The 25,891-nt window shown below is 36.2% G+C and overlaps 1 protein-coding gene across 2 annotated transcripts; it reads right to left on the reverse strand.

Moving 5' to 3' along the window:
• Positions 1-1,377: 1,377 nt before the first annotated feature.
• On the reverse strand, positions 1,378-5,879 carry LOC122276038 (G-type lectin S-receptor-like serine/threonine-protein kinase At1g11330). 2 transcript variants are annotated; one of them, XM_043085455.1, is made up of 7 exons: positions 4,270-5,879; positions 3,937-4,047; positions 3,619-3,827; positions 3,331-3,541; positions 2,865-3,102; positions 2,618-2,768; positions 1,378-1,886 (listed from the first exon to the last, which is right to left on the reverse strand). In XM_043085455.1, the coding sequence occupies exons 1-7, from the start codon at positions 5,546-5,548 to the stop codon at positions 1,581-1,583; spliced, it is 2,505 nt and encodes an 834-aa protein (XP_042941389.1). In that variant the 5' UTR covers positions 5,549-5,879; the 3' UTR covers positions 1,378-1,580. The 2 variants fall into 2 exon arrangements, with proteins under 2 accessions (XP_042941389.1, XP_042941391.1); XM_043085457.1 differs by lacking the exon at positions 1,378-1,886 and having other exon boundaries at positions 2,631-2,768; positions 2,861-3,102.
• Positions 5,880-25,891: the final 20,012 nt, after the last annotated feature.

The following is a 25,891-nucleotide window of genomic DNA, read 5'->3' on the forward strand; positions in this document are numbered from 1 at the left end:
TTAAAACTCTTTCATACCCTAAGAAGGAAAGAGAGAAAGTTTTAAACTAGTTAGTAATTTCCTTCTTCTTTTCAATAATCATTTTCTAAAAGTCCCACCACAAAGACGGTCGTTACACTTTTATACTCCAATACTCTCTTTGTGAATAGAAGATTGGTTAGCGAGCTTGGTTATGGTCCTCTTGGGCAATTGCATGGACTTTATAATATATTCCGAGTATAAAATTTTAACAAAACTCTATAATGAAAAGCAAAGTGGGACTCATTTATTCCGTGTATAGGTGAATAGGTAACAATTAAACAAGTTGTCATGACAATATTTGAGTTACATATTATTAAGATGTGAAATTACGATAAAAGATACAAGGATCTTCTTGTTGGAAAAATCTGGTTATAAGCGATTTTGCTCACCAATATGCACACACATTTAATGTGATTGGTCAGAAGTCAAACTTTAATAAAAATATAGCCAATTTGAATTTTAAATATAAAAGCATCAACATTAATATACAGATTGGTACGCGAATTCGCTTGTATGTAGCAAAACTCCTTATCGTTTAACTTGAAATAGAAAGTCTCAATTTAATGCAATACATGAATGAAGTATTTTGATCATTTTACTTTATTAATCTAATCGTTCTAGGAATATAATGACCATAATATCTTATTCTTAGCACCAAGTGATCAACACTAGGTTAACATGATCTAAGTCATGAAATTGTGAAGAAGATCAGGTTTACTACATCTTGAAAAACTATACTCATCTCATATTATCTTAAAATCCTATATAACTTTTATCTTAAATATCACTCAAAAGACGAAGTAACACTAATATTAAGATTTGTTAAGAGAACATCTGAAGGTATGATGGCAAATCTAGGCCTAATCATTGCTAGAACATCTCTAGCAGGGTTCTTTATTTTAGCTAGTCAAAAGGTAATTTCTTTAAAAAATGACTTAATTGGCTACGTACTCGATACATCCTCCAATAACTTTCATATTCATTTCTTCACTTTCATTAAATATTACATTATATTATTATTATTATTATTATTATTATTATTATTATTTAACTATTTTCTTTCCATCATATTTCAAAAGTTAATGTTTCTTAAGTCATATTTTCAACGGCCATATTTTTCAACCACTAATTTTCAACAGGCATTTTTTCCAACAGATTTAATTAAATGAACATATTTTTCAATGATCTTATCTTATTATTATTTAAAAAAAAAAACTATGTCCAATCTACACAGGAAGTAAACATTTAATAAATTGAAACAAAAAAAATGAAAAAAACAATGAAAAAAACAAAATTAAAGCAAGAAAGAGAATTATGGTCTATTATAAGCTATTAAAAAAAACATTAGATAGAGAATTAGCTATAATAGAACATGCCCATTTAGATACTTAGTTAGAGATGCTCTTAAGCAAGGCAAAAGAAAGAAAGAATATCCTTCTTTACTTTGAATAAATTTTATCTCAAAAAACCAAACATGTTAGAAGTATTTATGTTTGGTAGTTGTTTTTAAATTCTGTTTGAAAATCTGCAACACTTTTAAGTCAAATAATACATGCTACCTACCGACCTTGAACCATTGTAACAGTGACATTGTTAATAGAGCACCCACTTTTGTTGCATTGAGAAGCTGTATCTGTGGCAATCTGTGTTGCTGTGAATGCTGGTTGCTTTGGACGAGGTAGATCAACAATCTCACTTTTAAGCATGGAAATTGCAATAGATACAGTTGGCCTATCTTTAGCAAAATCTTGAACACACAATAGCCCAACATGTATGCATCTCAAGACCTCCATTTCAAAGCATGGCTCAGATATCATGGGGTCTACCAAGGCTGCAATTTTGTTGGCGTTCCACATTTTCCATACCTAGAAACATGATGAAAATATGATTGAAATTTGTTTGATGATTTGGAGACAAAAAATACCTTTGGAGTCTTCAACTGAGATTGTGTGATACCATATACGATAAGAAGAAGAGTAAGTGGTGAATGAGATTTTACATTACTTAAGAATGAGAAGTTATTGCTATTTATAAGGTTCTAATGGGGCTCCAATCGTATCATTGACTAATCATTTTAGGGTATAAGCCATATGATTTGGGTCTTCTACTGAACGTTACAAATGATATCAAAGCCTATCCCAACCAGAAATGTGAGACTTGAGCCATGCCACCTATAATGGACAGGCCTAACGAGGATGTTCGGAATTTAAGGGGGGAAATTGTGATACCTTATATGATAAATATAAGGATATGAAGTGAATGAGATCTCACATTGTTTGGAAATAAGAAATTTTTGCTCTTTATAAGATTCCAATGGGGCTCCAATTGTATTTTTAACTAGTTTTTTTGGAATATAAACCATGTGGTTTAGGCCTTCTATTGAGGCGGTTGTGATATATTGTGTTTCAATACTACTTAATTTAAATATTTTGGACTCAAATACTCACTTCTTCTAGCTACTATGTAGAAGAATAAATAGTATGATTAATCATTCCTACTTATTATCATCCAATGGTATCACAACATAAAAATAAAAATTATCAAAACACATAAATGAGTTATTGAAAAAAAGGGCCAAAAGATAACAGAGACTTACAAATTCTAAAAGACTCATGGCCTGCTCATCATGGTAAAAACTAGTGTTTCTTCTTCCGCTCACTATCTCCAGTAATAGCACACCAAAACTGAAAATGTCTGATTTTTCTGAAAATCTTCCTCCCATTGCATATTCAGGAGACATATAGCCACTATATTTTAACAATTTGCACAACCAAATCTTGTTATGGTAAGAAAAAAGAATATTAGCCTTAGTATCAAATTGAATCAAGACAAAAGGTACCTACTATGTTCCAACAACCCTATTAGTATTGGCCTGGTCTTCATTGCCTCCAAAAATTCGAGCCATACCAAAATCTGATATCTTTGGATTTAGATCTTCATCCAACAATATGTTACTTGCCTTTAGATCCCTATGAATTATCCTTAATCTTGAATCCCTATGGAGGTAGAGTAGACCTCGACCAATACCTTCGATAATTTGGAAACGTTGTGTCCAATCTAGCAGTTCTTGTTTGCTTGGATCTAATGAAATTAACCAAAACAAAGAAGATCAAGAATGCATATTAGATTTATGATACAGACTGAATGTTATATTTGTGAATAAGTAATTTTGATGAAGTCACAAGAAAAGTCTACATTAAGAAGCTAAAACACCACAACAAAGAATATCATTCCACTTTGACTATTGATTTAGATGATTATAGATTTATCATATTCAAATATAACACAAAGGCATTAGAATGAACTAACCAAAAAGAAATATATCCAAGCTCTTGTTTGGCATATATTCATAGATCAACATCTTTTCTTCCCCTTCAACGCACCCACCAAGGAGTCTAACGAGATTTCGGTGTTGAAGTTTAGAAATTACCACCACTTCATTCATAAATTCTTCTAGCCCTTGTCCAGAGGATCTCGAAAGTCTTTTTACCGCAATTTCTTGTCCATGTAACAATTTTCCCTATGAACAAGCAACAACCCATTACTATATATCAAAATTATTAGGCGATCATGAACCTTTGAAAGAGCAACCATTACCTTGTATACGGGACCAAATCCACCCTGTCCAAGCTTGTTGGTTTGATGAAAACTGTTTGTTGCACTTGCTAGCTCCTCAAAACTAAATATAGGTAGCTCTTGGAGTCTAACTTGGTTCATGCTATCCTCAAGCTTGCTTTGGCCAGGAAATTTTGCATATGCTTGCTCTATGTTCAACGATAGTATTTCCCTCGTTTTCCTTTTCCTTGCTAGTTTAGGATACAAAAGTTAGTAATTATATGTAAATCTATGCTAATCTCTATGTAAATATATGCTACCATTTCTTAGTCCACCAGCAAATTGGAGCATGAATCTTACCTTTCCGTTTAGCCATACATCGCCATAATGAGAAAGTGCAGATGGCAAGGAATAATGTTCCAACGATCGTTGTAATTGTTATGACTACTTTCACATCAACCTCTTTTCTATCTGTAAATAAGAGATCAAACATCAAACTAATTCCTCTAAAACAGGACACAGAATTACTACTATTTCATTTTTTGGTAAATAGATTTACATGGATTTAATAACTGATGCAGGATTGAGTATAAATTTTATTTGTTTTAAAAATACAAACTAGATAACTTGACTGGACAGTAACGGATGAAGTAAATCAAAATATAAATTTGAAAGAAAACGAAATCAACCCACCAAGTTCTGAATTCGCCACACGAACATAAAGATCAACTCCACCAATGGAGAATTCCTGCAAGTCAATTAAGTCTCTAGTCCATGACATACAACCAGTGCCAGCATCATATGCATAAGCTATACAAGAACAATTCTCTAAACATTGGTCTCGACATTTATCTTCAAAAGCAGATGACCAATCTACCAAGTCTGGCACTTTCATCATCTTCAATTCCAAAAACGCATCCTTCTTGCCTTCTTCACCACCAGTGGTCAATCTCTCACACTGCAAGGGTGTCCTTCTCACACATCCACTACCCCAGTTTCCTCTATTCCATTCTTCTATATTCTTCGGCTCAAACCCCACTAAGCAATTGCAAATTGGTGAACTCTTTGAATTACAGATTCCAAATGCCCCACACATTCCATAAACATCGCACTCGGTCTCCAAAGCTACCCACCCGACCTCCCAATTGTCCCCCTTATTTGAATAGTTTTGCACAATATTTCCTTGTGCATTCAAGACAAAATTTGATAATATAGATTCATTCGAGAAGGCAAAACTAAAATAGAATGTTCCTTCTTGATCATCTATAAGACTAAATCCATCAAGAAATACAGAATTCATGGACGGTATTCCTATAAAGACCCGACTATTCCATGGACCACTACGCCAATATCGGCTACTGCCATTCCAAATGGATAGCTCAGGAAGATTAAAAACGTCAATACCAACAGAGAAGGTTCCTATGGATGGATCAAATTGGTTGGTCCAAGAGGTTAGCTGCACTTTCTTGCTTGTTCTTACATTAGTACTAAGTTTCATCTTTGGCACAAGTGTATCCGCAGGATGTTGGAAACTTTCCCATATGATTGTGCCAGTATTGTTTTCCTGCAAAACAAGGTTACCAGAATCTAAAAGTTGGGCACTTGAATTGAAAACAGAACCTGTTATATTCGATGACCAAATAATCTTCTCTTGTTCATCTAATACTACTAGATTGCCATCTTCAGATATAGTCAAAGCTCCCGATAAACTCTTGAGGGGATTGTTTCTATTAGCAACCCATATGACGCTGGACGCAGAAACTTTAGCATACCATATCCCAACATAGCGATAGGTAGAATTTGTAGGGCTAAAAAATCCCAATTTGAAGTCACCGCCGTTCGAGATCAGGGTTTCAGGATCATTGATGAACTTGGTTGTAGTGATGGTGTCTATGGCGGTGCCAAACTCTAGACAAAAGTAGGATAATAATATAAGGAGATCGAACAACTTTGTTTCTCGAACAACTCTCATAACTCTTCAAATGCTTCTCGTTTCCAAGAATGAAGATTTTGGATGCCAGGGGCATTACAAATTCATTACTTCTTCTGGGATTTGTTATTTTTGCAAGTGCTTGCTTCTGGAAGAGTACTTTCAATTTCTGAATAATGCACATACAGGCTACGACTTGAAATATGTCGGTATACATATTTTTCTTCAATTGTCAAACTTGAAAAAATAAAAAATCCATAACTCCCAGCAATAGCCGCCGAAGAGTACCATTTTCCTTACCTTAGCATTTTCCTTGAGCTTATTGCACGCACTTTCTATCAAGAGTCATTGAGCTGATGGGTGGCCACCGCTGGGAGCTCCAACGTTCCCGTTAGTTTTTTATATATATATTTTAAATATTTATTTTTAAAAAATTATAATATTATTAAAAATACTTATTTAATTATTAAATAAAAAATAAAAAAAAAATCCATAACTCCCGGCAAAAGTCAACGAAGAGTACCATTTTCCGGGAGCTTATTGCATGCTTTAAGGCTTAACTTTCTAGTTTCCAAAGCCGCCCATATTAGCTGTCTTGGAAGATGTGGACGTACACATTTTGAATTTGAACACCTCAATTGTCAAACATGACAACGTCTGCCGCTTGACAATTGTCAAACACGATAACTTAACCTATTATCACTCTTTTATTATTTTAATATATTTGATTTTTTAAATATTTTTTAATATCTTTAATTATTCAAAAAAATTAAAAAAATATATAATTTTATTAATATTCACTTCCTTAATTATTATGTAAATAAAAAAAATTTAAAAATTTAACATATAAAAAATAATAAAAGAGTAATAGAAAAGTAGAATGTCTATCATTATTCTTGCAGCTAGGAGGCATTGATTCCCACTTTTGAGTTGATTCCTACTTTTGAGTTTCCTATTTAAAGCGTTGCCAGGTTGGGTCTAAAATTTGGTTAAAAGTTGAGATTTTAGTTAAATGAAAATCATTGAAAATATTAATCTACATTAACTATCCATCTTAAACTTAAACAATAATATAATTTTATGTATTTTAATAATAACTTTTTGTTTTATAGTTTGCAAATACATTCCATATAATAATTAATAATTTAATTTTTACTTGAAATTATTGTTTTCCAATTATTTTTTATATCAACCTAATTATCTAACATAATATAGACTTGTTTACAAAAGAATATTTCCTAAAAAATCTAGACATAATTAACAAAAAATGTTTCTTGAAAAATTTGGACATAATATAGCCTTATTTACTAATTAAAGTTTTAAAAAAATTTAATAAATCCTTACTGATTATTTGTGAATAAAATATGAATTTGATGAGTGAATAGTAATTTTCCAAATTTGAAAATTTTTTTAGAGTTACTGTAACTCAAAATCTAAGGTAAAGGTTTTTAGTTAGTCCAATGCAAGTAATCTATATAAAACTTAGCTATATTTTAGATTTCATTGATATTTGGCTAGTCTAATGGTCTAATGCCAATTGCTCTTACGCTATTTACTCTCAATTTAAATTCTTTTGGTATGGAAAATTTTGTTTCACATTTTGAAAATGTTGGTATGCTTCTTTCCACCAAGAGTGCAGTGGTTTTGTTATTGAATAGTGGAAAATCATTTCCTCAACATTGATTGTGTGGATTTCATATAAACGTTTTTTTTTTTTGTTTTTCCTAAGAGGTAGACAATAATGGCCCTCTCTCCATACTCGAAGAGTAGATATAAAGCCTACAAAATAAGGTGGATGCTGGACAATCTAACAAAGCCAATAAGCTTTCTTAGCTGCACTACTTCATGGAATGTAAATGCGAATGTGAGTTAAGTTAATTTCAATATATATTAAATATAGGGCTGTAGAATTGGACCAGATTTTTTCCTAGTTGAGTCCGGAATCTAGAAACCGGGTGAATCCAGGTGGGTTATGGATCTAGTTATATAACCGGATATCCGTAATCGATTTAAATTTTTTAAAAAGAAAATCAGATGCACAAAACGATGTTGTTTTATATATGACAAAATGATATTGTTTTGTCATCAACATAAGAATTCAGCCAGCCCCTTCAGCCTTCACAATTCAAACTTCACACCTTTGAACCCTTCCACTAGAGTCATCGACAATCCTCTCTTCCCCCCAAAATCCACTCTTCATCAGCACTAGATCCGTCACTGCCGGTGATTAGGACATTGTTCGTTAACCCTAGAATCACTTAGACTGAAATTTCATGTACTTTGACTTCCCCCTTCGGTCAACCAGTTCTCCTTCACATATACTCTCTCTCTCTCTCTCTCTCTCTCTCTCTCTCTCTCTCTCTCTCTCTCTCTCTCTCTCTCTCTCTCTCTCTCTCTCTCTCTCTCTCTCTGATTTGTGAATGTGAATAACTCAAACTCACAAGCTTCAATTTACTTTCAAGTTAAAATAGTGTTCCAATGTTCTATACCAGAACTCAATTGAAAAGAAAATGTGAAATGTAAACTTTGTAAGTGGATTTTCACGCACTTGCACATTAGGTTTCTTAGCTTTTTTAAAAAAAATTAATCAATTACTTCCTCCGTTAATCTCTCATTAAAAAACATTGTCACATGTCATTCTAATGCTAAGTATCAACTAATAAAAATTGACCGATGTAGTTTTTAACAAAAAATCTTTAAAATCCATAAAATATTATAAAATATAAAAATTGTGGTAAAAAAAAATAACCAAATGTGTTTTTCTTAAAAGAAGAAAAATAGAAAAGTAGAAAAAAGAAAAGGGAAAGAGAACACTTTTTTTTTTTAAAAAAAAATGTGAATTCATTCATCATACCGAAGTTACTAATGTGACTTATTAATACAGAAAAATCCAGACTATAAGCCAACCTACACATATGCTCTGAAGCATCCCCACACACAAAGTGATGGACATTGTCTTAACTTTTAAACCTCTCCGAAGAAATAGAGCACTCTGTACAAACAGAATGACCAGGGCCTGACATCCTCCTAAGGAGGTGGAGTTTGGGCAATACTATTATGGACACTAAGTCCAAAAGCCTATTCCTAAAATATTACTAATAAAACTCCATACAAACTACACTACAAAAACAAATAACAAAACAACAAAACATAAGCACCGGCATGAGCCCGATGCACACCCACCGCAGGCATCAGCATCAGGAGCCCAGGAATAGCACGAGCACCCAGCTTGCATACGGACCACAACAACCTCCACTATAGAGGTCGGCTGTACATCCACCGGCCATAACATCGTCCGCCACACTCGACTAGCACTAGCCCCAGATTGTGTCTGAACAAAAAACTCATCACCCTGCTCGATTTAAACAAGGATAACAGAACAAAACCAAAAAATAGCACGGAATGAAGGGACAAAACACAAAAAAAAGTGGTGCGTGCAGAGCAAAACCACTCTTAGAGGAGAGCCAAGGGTCGGTCGATGATCTCCAGGAGTCTTAGGTCCCAGAAAAGCCAGGTTTTGAGTCGGCAGATGGCTCCCCGGTGGCATGTGACAGCCACACTCTAGTGCGGTCCTAGACTCTGTCCCAAGCTTACGGGCTACGCTCCCCTCCGTTTGGCACCGCATTCTATGGTCTCGAAGATCGGCGGCTAGCCAACATCCTGGTGGGGCACGTGTTGGCGGTCGGCAACTGGAAACAACCCCGTCAGTACTCCCCCTTATTTGCCTGAAAACACAAAACAAACGAAAATTAAAAGCACAAAAAGCATAAATTAAAGGGAAACGGAGGGGGAAGGAAAGAGGGGGGGAGCTGAAGCTCCCACCCCCGTCGATCGCTCTGTAGTGTTGGGGTTAGTTTAGAGAGAATGCGTCCGAAACTGCATCCCCTGACAGAGAACACCTAAAAAAGTACAATAATCCTAGAAAATGAAATATATTGATAAAATATTAACTAAAATCAAGAAAATGGAAGAGGTACATTAAAAATTAGCAAGACTTAATTTAAAAGAGAGTAAAAATTATAAAATAAAAAAGATGGGGAGGGAAGTAAGCCTTTTGCCCCTTGGATAAGACCACCAAGCTAGGCTGTACCTGGGTCAGGAAGACCTGCCCTATTACAGGCGGACTCCTTTTTTTAATAAAAAATAAAAAATAAAAACAAATCAAGATAACTTCCATTGATCAAACATCCTGTTATGAAGAGTCTGACTGACCAACATGTCTAATATAATTAGGAATCTCCTCTAATTCATAGAGATCACAATCACTCAAGCAGACATCCTTGGCAAGCATGTGGGCTGCCATGTTAGAATCACTCTTAGTGTGGCAAAAGCTCCAAGAAGGAAAACTTTATAGAACCTGTTTTGTGTCCTCAATGATTAAACCACCTTGCTCCAATCACTGTTATCTTCTACATTCTCTCTACCACTTGCAACGAGTCCCCTTAAAAAATGATAGGATGAAAGCCAGCCTCTTTGTAGAATAAAATAGCCATCATCATTGCATATACTTCTGCAATGAAGGGAGAGATCTTGAAGCTTTTTCTTGCTCGGAGAGTGTGAAAAACATGGCCATTACTGTCCCCAAGGATTCCTCCAATACCAATTAGGCCCTTGGTTTGATTAATAGCAGCATCCTTGTTCAATTTGTAGGTCCACTCAGGAGGTGTTTTCCATCTTTGATTACTTTTAGAGTAGACTGCAATTGTTGCAATTGGGGCATCCTGTTTTGTAGCTTTAAAGCATTTTAGATCATCCTGGGCTTTGTGAACAATGGAGTTTGGATGTCTAAACTCCTTACCATGCACAAACTCATTCCTCCTTATCCATATTAGTCTCACTATCGATCATGCTTCCTCTGGCAATGTTTTTGATAGCTTGTCAATCATTTGCTACCAAATTTCTTTGAAGGACAATTCATCTAGAGAAAGTTTTTGAAGTGGTCTACTAGCTTGACTCTAGACATTTCAAGCAGCACCACAATTCCACAGAACATGACTTGAGGATTCTTCTTCAAGACCATAGATTGGGCATTTGTTGTCCTCTATGGTTTTTTTCTTGAATAGGTTAGAGAAAGTTGGCAAAGCATCATTACATGACCTCTAAAGGAACATCCTAATACCATTTGGAACTTGTAATTTCCATAACACTTTCCATAGGCCACTTTGCTCACAATTAGTTGAGGCGCCACTAAGTTGATTGGACTAAATTTCTCTATGAAGATTATAGCCACTCTTCATTGAGAATATGCCATTTATGGTGCCTCCCCAAATCAGTCGATCTTTTCTATTTTTCAAACTAATTGGGATGGTTTTAATTAATTTCACCTCTTGCTAAGTAAACAAATTAGAGAGAATTTTTTCATCCCACCTTCTAAGAGAAGAGTCAATTAAGTCAGCCACCAACATCACATTAATTGAAGCATTGGACCTATTTTGTGAAGCAAAGAAGTGGGGTCCAAGAAGCTAGCTATCCTCCCATATTTTCACCTGTGAGCCATTGTCGATTCTCCATTGCAAACTCTCTTTTAATAACTTGATACCAACAAGCAGACTCCTCCTAACTAGTGATGGCCGAGAGCCTACTTTTGCATCTAAAATTGAGGCATGTGGGAAATATTTCTGATTGAGAATAATGGTAGGGAGTGAAGTTGTGCATTTTAACATTTTCCACCCATTTTTTGCTAGTAGAGCAATGTTATAGCTATTGAAGTTTCTGAAACCCGAACCTCCTTGATCTTTTGCTATACTAATTTGGCTCCACTTTACCTGATGTATCTTGGACTGATCCTCGCTGAAGCCCCCACCAAAACTTCCTTAGAACCTGGTCCAATCTGTTGCTGATGGATTTAGGGAGGAGAAAGATACCCATTATGTGGGGATGGCCTGCAACACAGATTTCAGTAGAACTTTTTTTCCAGCCGTTGACAAGCTACTTGTTTTCTAGTTGGTGATCTTGGACCATACTCTATAAATCAATCCATGAAAGCAAGCCAGCTTTGCTCTTCCCACCATGGTGGGTAAGCCTAAGTATCTCTCAAAAGATTTTGTGGAAGTGACTCCAGCAATTCAAAGAATGTTAGTCCTGCTATTAGAGGGTATGTTTTTGCTAAAGTAAATGGATGACTTTTCTTTGTTTAATCATTGGCTAGAAGCTTGCTCATATATATTTAGAATGCTCATAAGTTTACTCCATTCGAGGGTTTTTGCCTCGCAGAATAACATGCTATCATCAGCAAAGAAGAGGTCGCTAACTTTAACAGGACCCCTTCCAACTGGTACACTTGAAAGACTGTCATTCATCTTTGCTTGGGACAGTAGGTTTGAGAGAGCTTCTACAAAAATAATAAATAGGTAGGGGTACTGGGGGTCCCCCTGCCTTAGTCTATGAGTTGGCTTGAAATTGTTTTGAGCTTCACCATTGAGCAAAATAAAGTAGGAAACAGAAGTGAGGCAATTCATCACAAGGGCTATACATCTTCTGTCAAACCCCATCTTGCACATCACAGAGGATAGAAATGACCACTCCACTTGGTCCTAAGCCTTGTTCATGTGGATTTTTAAAGCCATGTAACTAGTCTTGCCTTGCATTCTTGTGGACATGGTGTGAAGGGTCTCATATGCCACTAAGATGTTGTCTGTTATGGCCCTACCTGGAACAAATGCACTTTAATTCCAAGAAATTATATCAGGTAATACAAGTTTGAGTCTATTTGATATCACTTTTGCCACAATTTTATAAATTACATTGCATAGACTAATAGGCCTGAAATCAGAAGCTTTTTTTGAGATTTTTGACTTTTGGGATCAAGGATATATATGTATCATTTACACATTCCAAAGAACCTACATTGTTAAGGATGTTAAGTACAAAACTTGTCACTTCCTTGCTTGTGATGTCCCAATTTAAATGATAGAATACAGCTAGAAAACCATCTGGTCCTGGGGATCCCATCCCTTTCATTTGGAAGACAACACTCTTGACTTCAGCTTCTGTAAATTCTTGGAGAAGAAAGACATTCATACTAGCTGTTACTCTTTGAGGAATGTCCCTTATACAATCTTCAATTACAGTAGGAGATTAGGTGGTGAATAGGTTTGAGAAGAAGCTTGTAAAGATGGCTCCAATTTTCTCTTTGTCAAACACCATCATGTTCTTGTGATCCATAATTTTTGAAATTTTATTGACTTTCCCTCTGTGTGAGGCATGCAAATGGTAAAAGGTTGTGTTCCTGTCCCCTTTTTGTAGCCAATGTTGTTTGGATCTTTGTTTCCATCTCAATTCATCCTCAGTAAATTTTTGGTCGATTTCACTCTGCAACCTTTTGAGAGCTTTCACATGATCCCCATTACCTACTTCTTTCAACTCACCTAGTCTCTTTAGTTTCTATCTTATGTCATTTGGAGCCCTCTTGTTTACTTTCAGATTCCATTTCTTTAAATCAGTTCCATAGTTCAACAATCTTCTTCTCATAATCTCAAAAGTATTCTCCCCATAAGTAAGTTTACTTGAGGCTTCTTGAATTGTTGTAGCACAGTCTACTTTTAAAGACCAAGATGTTTCAAATCTGAAGCACTTAGTTTTAAAAGTTGGTTGCCCTCGATGAGAACCAATGCAAATAAGTAGGGGGAGTGATCTAATTTCGAGGCTAGAAGTACATTGCAGCATGAATCATTAAAGTTTTGCAACCATATTGGATTAGCAATAGCCTGATCCAGCCTTGTTTTTTTTTTTTTTTTTTGTGAAATTTGGCTCACTTTTATTATTAGCCCAAGTAAACCTAGGGCCTCTGGATAAAACTGAGTTCAAAGAGCACCATTCTTGTGTGTTCCTGAAAGATTTCATCTGTTTGTAGGGTTGAGGGATACCTCCCATCTTCTCATCCTGACAAATAATCTCATTAAAGTCTTCACAACAGAGCCAAGGAGTATGAGCTACTCGTTTGATAGACTTAAGGAACTCCTAACTTAAATGCCTCTTTGAGGTTTCTGGGTAACCATAAAAACCTGTGAAGAACCATGGCTGCTCATTTGCATTTACTACATATGCACTAATGTACCACCTTGAGTAATTTTGTATAACCACATTGACACTTGTTTTCCACATTAATGCAAGCCCCCACTGCTTCCTTTACTGTCCATAGCTAAGCATGCCTCAAATCTCAACTTGTTGCAAACATCTTCAATTCTTTCCTTTGAACATTTTGTTTCCATAAGAAAAATCATGGTTGGACATTTATCCTTAACGAAGAGGTTAAGGGATCTAACTGTCCAACGGTTTCTAAGCCCTTGGTATCTCCAAGCTATGATACTCATTGACATTGGTAGGGCTAGGGTCCAGACATTACCTTCGTTGTGTTGTTCTCATTGGTGTTCTTCTTCCTTTTTAATCTCTTTGGATCATGCTCATTTTTATTAGTGCTTCTATTTCCACCCCTCTTGATACTAGTTCACATGGAATAGTTTGAGATATCAGTCAGGATTCCACCTTCATTTGCTCTAGTTTGAGAGATCCTCCCTTGAACTAGTCTCTTCCATTTTCTGGTGTTAATTTTGATAGAATGCATGCCTGGTTTCTAGCTAGCATCTGTAATAGGTGAGTGACATTTCATCTCTACTTTTGAGTATGCTTTTAAGCTAGAATCCAAGTGGAGATTATGTGGTGCTACCTCACTGCTTACTAGTTCCCCTTAGGCCTCAAGAGGTATGATTAGATGACTCACTCAAAAATGAGTAGCACTAAAGCTATCTCAAGTGCAGGAGGATGTCGTGTAATAATTAGGAATAGATTCCTAAATGGTCTCCTCAGGGAAAGTTACTTAAAAATCAAACTCGTTGAAAAGGGTAAAAAACTTCACAAAGAGAAAATAAAATGATGGTATGTGCAATGGATGGAAAATGGTACTAGTCATGGACTAGATTCATGTTTTTAGATTTTGATTGTCGGATTGGAATGTAAAGGACTAATAGATTAAACTCAGAAATTAATAAAACTAAATTAAAATTAAACTAAATTAGAAAGTAATTGACAAAACATGCACTGAAAATTGAAAAGCCCCAAAATCATTGTTCTAGGGTTCAGCATTGTATTCAAATCACAAATTCTCAAATTAAACCACCGTAATTGTAATCACTACTAAAATGAAAGCTTAACGAAAAGATAAAAATAAATAACATGAATTAAATGAATAACAAATAAATTACTCAAACATCTAAATCAAAATTCTCCAAAATAATTCAGAAGCTTAAAACTGAAATGAAATAGCAAGTAGGGAATTGAAAAGATCAAGCCAATTGAATGGAGATGAAGATTCGAAACGGTGGAGGAGGCTTAGCTGCAGTGGCAATTGGACCCCTCAAGTAGTTCTTCAATCTGCTGCAGTGTGAGTGAATGATCCAATGGAAATTGTGTAGCTGCGTGAATGATCGATTGTATGAATCCAAATCTGAACGAAAATCAAAGGAAAAATGAATTCTAAGTGTTTCTCTAATCAAAACAGAGTTTTCCAGGCCCAAAAGTTAGCCATAAGATGTAAAAAATTATTTTTATACTCTGACAGCGGAATAAACACTAATCTGTAAAATGCGATATTCGCTCAAGCAGAGTGTCGAGCGAACATCGAGCGTTCGACTCTGCCTAAATTCGCTCGAGCGAACATTGAGCGTTCCACTCTGCCTAACTTCGCTCGAGCGGCCAAATGCCTCCGCTCGAACGATCTCCTTTCCCACACACCCGCTCGAGCCCACTGTCGAGCGGAAGTTGAGCGTTTGAATCTGCCTAAATTCGCTCGAACGGCAAAAAGCCACCGCTCGAGCGATATGTACCATAATCCATAGTAATCAACAGCTGATAAAATTAAAGTAGAAATTCATGCTTTTAATTAATTAAAATTACAACTTTGATTTATTCATTTTTTCATATAAAACCAATGATAAAGTAATGAAAGAATTAATATATATTGGTTCCAAAAGCATTAAAAATGCAATAATTCAGCTCAATCACACCCCCCAACTAGCATTTTGCTAATCCTTAAGCAAAATAGTGAAGATTAATTGAGATGAATATTGCATAAAGATCGAAATTCAAACAAAAACAATCAAACACAATTCTGATTTCTCACAAAAGTGACACGTTACTACTCAACCCCCAAGGGTTATACCCACCAAGACTATCTCAACAATCTTTCACATAAAATTAAGGCAAATGTCTCAGAATTCAAATGTGTGTGTGGAGCTAGACCGGTTGTGTGTTCCTCATTACTAGCCATGATTTGCCATAGGATTTTTCAACCTTAAGATTAATCATTGCTAATTCTAATTACCTCAAAACCTAAGGGACTAGCAGTTTTCACGCCAGCTCTGTTTTTAAAGGTTGGACACTCAACTCCCAAAGTCTTGGGTAACTGTTTCTAGCCCTTTTTACTTAGGAAAGTTCACTAAGTTGCCTTTATTCCTTTTCTCTCTTTTTTTTTTCTTTTCTTCTTTTCTTTTCAAATCCTTTTTTTCTTTTCTTTTCTTTTTTTTTTTTTTTTTTTTTGGCATGTCTCAGTAGTCCTGCAGTTTACTTCTCCAGTGTTAAATCAATGAATGGTAAATAAGGAACACTACAAGCATAAGCATGTGCAAAATGTCCTTCAAAATTTGCCTTTCTTTCTACAAAAATTTTATCAAGTTTCATCTCAATAAGCATAATATCTCAGTGTTTCAAGCCACATATCAACAAAATATGATGCATCAAAAATCATGCTCTATGTTTAAGCTTGAAAATAAATCTTCACAAATGATCCCGCTCACCTACTCCACCAAAATGCTCAAATTTCACAAATCTTATTATATATATATATATATTTTAAACTGTGCACACATGCTACCCCCCAACTAGTGAGAGACATAGTCCTCAATGAGTCAAACGAAAGAAAACAAAGTACACAGAAAAAAAAAAAAAAAGCAAAACAAACAAACAACATGAAATATAAAATCAAAGCAAAAGAACAAATAAAAACAAAGCAAGTAAAGAAAACTGTAAAGAAGGAGAAGCGAATCAAAACACTTCCCTGGGGTCTTGCACAAGCAAGATCTCTTCATGTGGATCAAAGACCTTCAGAAATGACTTTAGACGTTGTCCGTTGACAGTCAAGCTATTACCATTCTTCGGATTGACAATGTCTACCGCACAATGAGGATGAACGGTCTTTACAATGTACGGCCCACTCCATCGAGATTTCAACTTTCCAGGAAAAATGTGCAAGCGAGAATTGTAAAGGAGGACTTCCTGGCCAAGTGTGAAATGCTTTGGATGAATTTTCTAATCATGCAGAATTTTCATGCGTTCCTTTGCAAGCTAAGTGTTGTCATAAGCATTCCGACGAGTTTCATCCAATTCATTGATTTGCAATTTTCTCAACCCTGAAGCTTCATCAAGTGACATGTTAACATGTTTTATGGCCCAAAGAGCTCGATGCTGAATATCAACAAGTAAATGACAAGCTTTACCATAAACTAATCGATAAGGAGACATCCCTAGATTTATTTTAAAAGCTGTCCTATAAGCCGACAAAGCATCAAGAAGTTTAACTGACTAATCTTTCCTATTAGGCTTGATGGTTTTTTCTAAAATAATTTTTATCTCTCTGTTTGCCAATTCAGCTTGCCCATTTGTTTGAGGGTGATAAGGGGTAGAAACTCTGTGTGTGATACCACATTTCTTCACAAGTGGAGAAAATGGTTTATTGCAAAAATGAGAACCCCCATCACTTATAATAACTTTTGGCATGCCAAAACGAGCAAACAAAGATTGCAAAAATTTCAGGACAACATGATGGTCATTTGTTTTGCAAGCAATAGCCTCCACCCATTTTGAAACATAATCCACAGCCAATAGAATATATGTGTTTCCAAAAGAAACTGGAAAAGGTCCCATGAAGTCTATTCCCCAGCAATCAAAAATTTCTAAAGTAAGAATAGGGGAAAGAGGCATCATGTCTCTTTTGCTAATGGATCCCAATTTTTGACAAGACTCACAAGCCTTGCAAAAATTATAAGCATCTTTAAACATGGAGGCTAGTAAAAACCTCTTTGCAAAATTTTTGAAACTGTTTTCTTTGCTGAAAAATGACCACCACATCCACCCATATAACAAAATGTCAAAACCGAAGAAAACTCATCATCAGGAATGCATCTTCGAATCAATTGGTCCAAACAATATTTAAAAAGATATGGATCATCAAAATAAAAGTGTCGTGCCTCAGAGAGAAACCGACGCTTATCTTGGGTGGACCATTCAGAAGGCATTCGCTCAGTCACCAGATAATTGACTATATCAGCATACCAGAGAGCTCTATCAACCACAAACAGCTGCTCATCTGGAAAACTATCATCAAGAGGAAGGCTGACATTTGAAGAAGGAGATGATGACAATCTAGAGAGGTGGTCAGCTACCACGTTTTCAACTCCTTTCTTCTCCTTAATGTTGATGTTGAACACTTGAAGTAATAGAATCCAGCGAATCAAGCGTGGTTTTGCATCTTTCTTAGCCAACAAATACTTAAGAGCAGAGTGGTAAGTGAAAATAGTAATAGGAGAACCAAAAATATAAGTCCAAAATTTATCAAGTGCAAAAACCACTATAAGCAATTTTTTTTCAGTAGTGGTATAATTTTTATGGGCATCATTCAAGGTTCTACTAGCATAATAAATCACAAATGGCCTATTATCCACCTGCTACCCCAAAACAGCTCCTAAGGCATAGTCACTACCATCTATCATAATCTCAAAGGGAAGGTCCCACTGCGGAGGTTGCACAATAGGTGCAGTGGTAAGCGATTTCTTAAGGGTATCAAAAGATTTTTGGCACTCATTAGTCCAAACAAATTCAATATCATTTTGTAAAAGAGTGCACAAAGGTTTTGCAATAGAACTAAACCCTTGAATAAATCGCCTATAAAAGCAAGTATGACCAAGAAAAGAACGAATATCCCTAACCGTCCTAGGAATAGAAAGTTTAGATATTAATTCAATCTTTGCCTTGTCAACCTTTATACCCTCAGAAGAAACAATATGCCCCAATACAATGTCCTGAGTAACCATAAATTGGCATTTCTCCCAATTAAGTAAAAGATTTTTTTCCTCACATCTCTGGAGAAAACGTGCCAAATTATGCAAACAACTCTCAAAGGATTTTCCAAAAACAGAGAAATCATCCATGAATATTTCACAAATATCATCAATCATGTTAGAAAAATTACTCATCATGCATCTCTGAAAAGTAGCTGGAGCATTACACAAACCAAAAGACATTCTAGTAAAAGCAAAAGTGCCAAAAGGACAGGTGAAAGTGGTTTTCTCCTGATCCTCAGGCACTACAGCAATTTGATAATAACCAGAGTAGCCATCCAAGAAACAATAATATGCATTACCAACTACTCTTTCCAAAATTTGATCCAAGAATGGTAAAGGAAAATGATCCTTCCTACTGGCTGAATTAAGTTTTCTATAATCAATGCACATTCTCCAGCCAGTAACCATTCTAGTTAGAATCAACTCATTTTTATCATTTTTTATGACAATCAAACCAGATTTTTTTGGTACCACTTGAGTTGGACTTACCCACTTACTGTCTGAGATAGGGTAAATGATACCTACTGCGAGTAGCTTAAGCACTTCCTCTTTCAAAACTTCATTCATGGTAGGATTGAGCCTACGTTGAGCATCACGAACCGGTCTAGCATCGTCTTCAAGATGGATTCTGTGGGTACATATAGTGGCATCAATGCCTTTGATGTCAGCTATTGTCCAACCAATTGCGCCTCGATGCTTCCTTAATACTTCAATCAACTAGGCTTCATCCTTCTGATTTAGCTTTGAGGAAATCACCACCGGAAAAGTACCTTCTTTAAGACCAAGAAACACATACTTTAAATCTTGAGGAAGTGGTTTCAGCTCCAACTGGGGAACTTCTTCCTCTGAAGATTTAAGCATGTCTGGTGGTGGTAGAGCTTCAAACTGGGGTTTCCATCTTGCTCCCACAAATTGTACTTCAAGTGGTAAAGAAGAATCTGTAAAACAATAAAAAAATCAAAGTCATCTTCATTGATATGATCAATTTTCTCATCAAGTAAAAATTCAGGTGTCTAAAAAATATAATCATCATCAGATAAGGGAGAAGTTGAGCAAATAAAATCTGTTGGTGCCAAACTCTCCACAGCATTCAAATCACTTGTGTCATCAAAATGTGCTGGCATCTTGCAAGCGTTGAAAACGTTCAACTCAAGTGCCATGTTCCCAAAGGTAAGCTTCAAAACTCCAATTCTGCAATTAATCAATGCATTTGATGTAACTAGAAATGGTCTTCCTAGGATTACAGGAGCTTGGTAAATAGAGGAGACCGGCTGCTGCATGTCAAGAATCACAAAATCCACTGGGTAGTAGAATTTCCCCACCTGGACCAACACGTCCCCTACAATACCCCTTGGTACCTTAACTGATCTGTCAAACAACTGTAGTATGATGGAGGTATTTTTCAGCTCACCCAATCCCAACTGCTCATATACTAAGAATGGTAGCAAGTTCACACTACTCCCCAAATCAAGTAAAGCTCTCCCAATGCGTGATTCACCAATCATAATGGAAATGTTGGGAGAGCTGGGATCTCCAAACTTCTGAGGAGTCTCGCTCAATATCAATGCACTAACTTGCTCTGTTAGGAAAGCTTTCTTCTTCACATTCAGCTTCCTCTTCACTGTGCACAAGTCCTTCAAAAATTTTGCATATGAAGGCACTTGTTGTATGGCATCCAAGAGTGGAATATTGATCTTCACTTGCGTGAAAATCTCTTGAATCTCCGTGTGATACTTGTTCTTTTGGCCAGCTGCCAATCTCTGAGAATAGAGAACCACAGGTTGGTATCCCTTACTAGTCTCAACATCTACACTCACAGGCTTCTTCAGCTCTGGTCTCACTACCTCTGATTCTTTCTCAACTTTATCAGTCTCTGTTATATCTTCAGGTGTAGGACCAAATACCTCTGTGTCTATAGGCATCTCTGGTTGGGGAACTTCCTTCTCACTTCTCAAAGTAAGAACTGCCTTCGTTGTCTCAATAACATCCCCTGAGACATTATGCACTTGCTGTTGTTGCTGCCTGTATACTTGAGGATTAGGCTGAGGCTGTGTTGGAAATTTCCCTTTCTCTAGGGTGCTCAAGGTTGTGCTCATCTTATTAATAGTGCCTCGCAACTCATTTATGGCCTGAGTGTTCTGATTATTTGTGGTGGCCTGAATCTGCATGAATTGCTGAAGTGTATTGGTCATCTGAGCCATACTGTCATCTAGAGTCTTCTTTGCAGATGATGAAGGCTGAGAACTCTGTGCAGCTATATGAGGCTGAAATCCAGGAGGAGCTACATAAGGATAGCTCTGAGGATTCTGATATGGCGGATACTGGTGCTGAGGGGCACCCTGATTAAATGGTTTTTGCTGAGGTGGTGGGGACCGACCAGGCTAATCATTTCTCCATGAGAAATTTGGGTGATTCCTCCACCCCGGATTATATGTGTTGGAGAAAGGCTGATTCTGTGCTCTATTAACCCAGTTAGCTGATTGAATCTGCTCAGACCCACCTTCTTGAAATACTGGCATAATCGGGCAGTCTTGGGTCTTATGGTTTGAATCAGCACATATAGAACATGACTCTACTACTTTCACAACCTTCACTTTTTCCATTTCCATGACCTCTAGTCTTCTAGTCAATGCAGCTATTCGGGCTTGAACATCAGCGTCTTCTTTAAGCTCATATCTGCCCCCTCCAGAAATAGCCCTCAGTGGCTGTGCTGCTAATGGAACTCGATCAGTACGAGTGTTCCACTGTTGTGCGCTCTCAGCGAGGTAGTCAAAAGATGATAGTGCTTCATCAGGTTCCTTGCTAAAGAACTGCCCATTGCACATTGTCTGAACAAACTGCTTGCATTCTGGAGTGAGACCAGTGTAAAAATAGCTCACCAACCTCCAAGATTCAAAACCATGATGTGGACAAATGTTCACCAAATCTTTAAATTTTTCCCAACTGGCCTGAAAGGTCTCATCAGGTCTCTGATTGAACTGGCTGATTTGCTCTTGCAAAAACTGAGTTCTCTGAAAAGGAAAGAATTTTTGTAAGAATTCACACTGCATATCAGACCAACTAGAAATAGAATTAGGTCTCAAAGAATTAAACCAAATCTTCGCTTTATCCTTTAAAGAGAAAGGAAACAAACGAAGTCTAATAAATTCATCAGTAACAGCCCTAGTGATAAAAGTGGTGCAAGCCAACTCAAAATCTGTCAAGTGCTGGTAAGGACTCTCAGAATCCATCCCGTGGAACTGAGGTATCACTGACATCATGCCATGCTTAATAGAGAAATTAGATGCATTTTTAGATAAAACTATGCATGAAGGTGTAATGGTGCGAGTGGGTTGCAAATAATCCTTAAGAGTGCGTGGTGCAGGTGTAGCCATGTTTTCCGGTTCAATTTCAATTTCCTCACCTGACTCACAAATAGAAAAGACAGAAGAGCTATCTATCTCCAAACTGTGTATACTACTCTCAACACTCGATGTGACTCCAAGCAACCTATTTGAACTATCCCCCACCCATGACATGAAACATCAATTCAAAGAGTATAACAAAAATAACGAGTTTAAATTTAAGCTAAAATACTTTTCCCGACAACGGCACCAAAAACTTGACTCACTCAAAAATAAGTAGCACTAAAGCTATCCCAAGTGCAGGAGGATGTCATGTAATAATTAGGAATAGATTCCTAGATCGTCTCCTCAGGGAAAGTTACTTAAAAATCAAACTCGTTGAAAAGGGTAAAAAACTTCACAAAGAGAAAATAAAATGATGGTATGTGCAATGGATGGAAAAGGGTACTAGTCATGGACTAGATTCATGTTTTTAGGTTTTGATTGTCGGATTGGAATGTAAAGGACTAATAGATTAAACTCAGAAATTAATAAAACTAAATTAGAAAGTAATTAACAAAACATGCACTGAAAATTGAAAAGCCCAAAATCATTGTTCTAGGGTTCATCATTGTATTCAAATCACAAATTCTCAAATTAAACCACCGTAATTGTAATCACTACTAAAATGAAAGCTTAATGAAACGATAAAAATAAATAACATGAATTAAATAAATAACAAATAAATTACTCAAACATCTAAATCAAAATTCTCCAAAATAATTCAGAAGCTTAAAACTGAAATGAAATAGCAAGTAGGGAATTGAAAAGATCAAACCAATTGAATGGAGATGAAGATTCGAAACAGTGGAGGAGGCTGAGCTGCAGTGACAATTGGACCCCTCAAATAGTTCTTCAATCTGTTGCAGTGTGAGTGAATGATCCAGTGGAAATTGTGTAGCTGCGTGAATGATCGATTGTATGAATCCTCCTCTCCGAATCTGAACGAAAATCAAAAGAAAAATAAATTCTAAGTGTTTCTCTAATCAAAACAGAGTTTTTCAGGCCCAAAAGTCGGCCATAAGATGTAAAAAATCATTTTTATACTCTGACGGCAGAATAAACACTAATATGTAAAATGCGATATTCGCTCGAGCAGAGTGTCGAGCGAACATCGAGCTTTCGACTCTGCCTAAATTCGCTCGAGCGTTCCACTCTGCCTAACTTCGCTCGAGCGGCCAAATGCCTCCGCTCAAGCGATCTCCTTTCCCGCACACCCGCTCGAGCCCACTGTCGAGCGGAAGTCGAGCGTTTGAATCTGCCTGAATTAACAGAGTGTCCATAATAATCAACAGTTGATAAAATTAAAGCAGAAATTCATACTTTTAATCAATTAAAATTACAACTTTGATTTATTCATTTTTCCATATAAAACCAATGATAAAGTAATAAAAGAATTAATATATATTGGTTCCAAAAGCATTAAAAATGCAATAATTCAACTCAATCATTAGACCTTTTGGTTTTTCAGTAAATTTCAAAGGTACATAGTCAGAGTGTAGTTCCATGTTAGTGTAAGTAACTGAAGTGATTTGGACCCCTAGTTCATCTTCAATAGGTGACTAGCTTGTTTTGGTCTGGAGCCTAAGGGTTGACTTCCATGATGTTGAGCTTTATTGAGTGACCCTTATAGTAAAGTCTGTGCTATTACTTACTTTTGAGGTTTCCTCTATTGCTGAGTGTCCTTTGCCACCTCAAGTTGATTTTGCCAGGGTTTTGGCTGCAACTTTATTCTACATATCTGCTGAAAAAGACTGTGGAATAGCTTTGTTACTTGGCCTAAGTTCTTCTCTGTTACCACCACCCCTTTCACCATGTTGCCCCCCTTGGTGGTGGTTGTCACCTGTTGAGCCACTATATGTACGACTATCAAAGATGTTCGTGTTCATGGGTTGAACTCACACCCATGAACCAAATTTTTGAGGGGTTTGTTCATCACCTTGTTCGTGGCCTCATGCAAGACCTTCCCTTATGCAACAACACACCATAGTGGAAGTAGAAGTTCTGCAACCTTTCGTACTTGAATGGAATTCAGTGTTGCTTGTCATCAAACATGAGCCATTTACCTCACATTAGAGGTTTATGGAGATCCCCTGCCACCCTAACTCAAAGGCATCTTCCCCATGCACATCCATTTGCCCCTACTTCCACCCTGATAACAGGCCCAATCGAGGAAGCAAATTCCTCACCAAAGTCCTCTGTCATGGTGCCTAGTGGGAGGTTGTGAAGCTAAACCTAAAAGGGTTCATAATCAAAGTGTAATGCATTGATTGCTATTGTTTCATCGATCTCTTGTAGAGCTAGTAAACTTTTGTCAAATTACAAAGGTCGAAATGCATTTCGAGGGGTTGTGCTTTCCACTTACGTGCTATTTAAACCATTTTGGTTGGAACTCTATGTTATAATGCTGGACCCTATAAACTATATCTCATCCCGTTTCGTTCAATTTTCGGGCCGTTTCAACATTTAGGATGAAATAACTATTCCATATCCTATTTTGTTTCAGATTATTTTAATAAAAATTGTCGTTTTGTTTTTAGTTTGGATGACATTTTTGTAAATTTTAACTCTAGATGTTGTTTAACTCTAGATAATTTTTTTTTTTTTTTTAAGGGAATAAGTGGTTTCAAACCTAGATTTTTCATTTGACAAACCAGACTATATATCATCAAGCCATTAGGCTCTTGGCAAAATTTTAATTTCTTGTAACTTTAAATATGTCTCCTCATTCTCTATTTGTTTTAAGTATCATTAATTTTAATAATTTTTATGTTCTTTTGTTTATTTTTTTCTTTTTCTTTTTTATCTCAACTCAAGTTTATGAGTTTTTTAATATTATTTTTTATACTAATATCTCTTACTTTTTTTAATTGCTTTCAATGTATATTCATTTTATAAATCATCAATTCTTCCATATATATACACACATACATGATTCATATTTACATATACATATGTTTATTCTATTAGTTATCAGTTTATGTATAAATATAAATATATATAATTAATCCCAAAACAGTAAATCAGAAATCAGTGATATCAAAATAGTTCATTTTAGGATTTAAATCAAAATAATTATCAAAATAAAATTTAAAACATTGATCGTGCCAATTCCCAAAATCCAAGTTACGTTTGGGATTTGGGAGAGGGACCATACCATCTTGATGGAGATGCAAGAAGAGCCATTCACAATGCCACTAAGAGGGCTAGGTGTGTCGAGGCTAAGAGTATTGCATTGGGTTGCATGCATGGCTCGGTTGGTGAGGTGATGGGCGTCCAAGACAAGTGCAACTAAGGAAGATCACAAGTCCTTCATTTTAGGGGTTGAGAGGAGGCAAACTCCTTAATTTTAGGGAGGTGGCCGTCATTCATAGTGTTGTTCGGCTATGATCCTTTTAATTAGGATATTTATCTAGTTTTAATGTGTTTATGTTTATTTCCTAGTTTATTTCCTTTATTTTAGGAATTAGATTTTGTTTCCTCAAACTTAGGATTCCTTAAACTTAGGAGATGGATCTAAGATTGAGATCTAGATCTAGATCTAGCTTAAGGGAAGTAAGGGGGGCAAGGTGGTGCCAACCCTAGTGTTTTCCTATTTATATTTTCGGTCCTTTGCATTGTTAATCATTATTGTTATGTTTTCTTCAATGAATGAAAATTTTTTCTTCAAAACCTTTGATAGTTAAGTACAGCCTGAGTCTTGATTTTCACCAACAAACCAATTTGGATCTTTCTATTGCCTTGAGGTAAACCTAGATCTAGCCAACCAACATGCTACAAACCCTAGACCTAATCATCCAACACACCAAATGCAAGTGAGTGAGAGTGCAGTTTTCATCAATTGGTGCTTTCATTGAGAGAGATCCAACCCAAGAAGAGGAAGTCATGGC

Source organism: Carya illinoinensis, chromosome 9, assembly GCF_018687715.1.
Source record: "Carya illinoinensis cultivar Pawnee chromosome 9, C.illinoinensisPawnee_v1, whole genome shotgun sequence".
Taxonomy (NCBI): Eukaryota; Viridiplantae; Streptophyta; class Magnoliopsida; order Fagales; family Juglandaceae; genus Carya; species Carya illinoinensis.

What these genes read in the sequence shown, in the direction of transcription:
- LOC122276038 (XM_043085455.1), bottom strand. Translation starts at nt 5,548, where the DNA reads ATGAGAGTTGTTCGAGAAACAAAGTTGTTCGATCTCCTTATATTATTA. An exon ending in TGTGGCGAATTCAGAACTTG is followed by an intron (nt 4,048 to 4,269) that starts GTGGGTTGATTT and finishes TCTTATTTACAG; the next exon opens with ATAGAAAAGAGGTTGATGTG. An exon ending in GATTTGGTCCCGTATACAAG is followed by an intron (nt 3,542 to 3,618) that starts GTAATGGTTGCT and finishes GCTTGTTCATAG; the next exon opens with GGAAAATTGTTACATGGACA.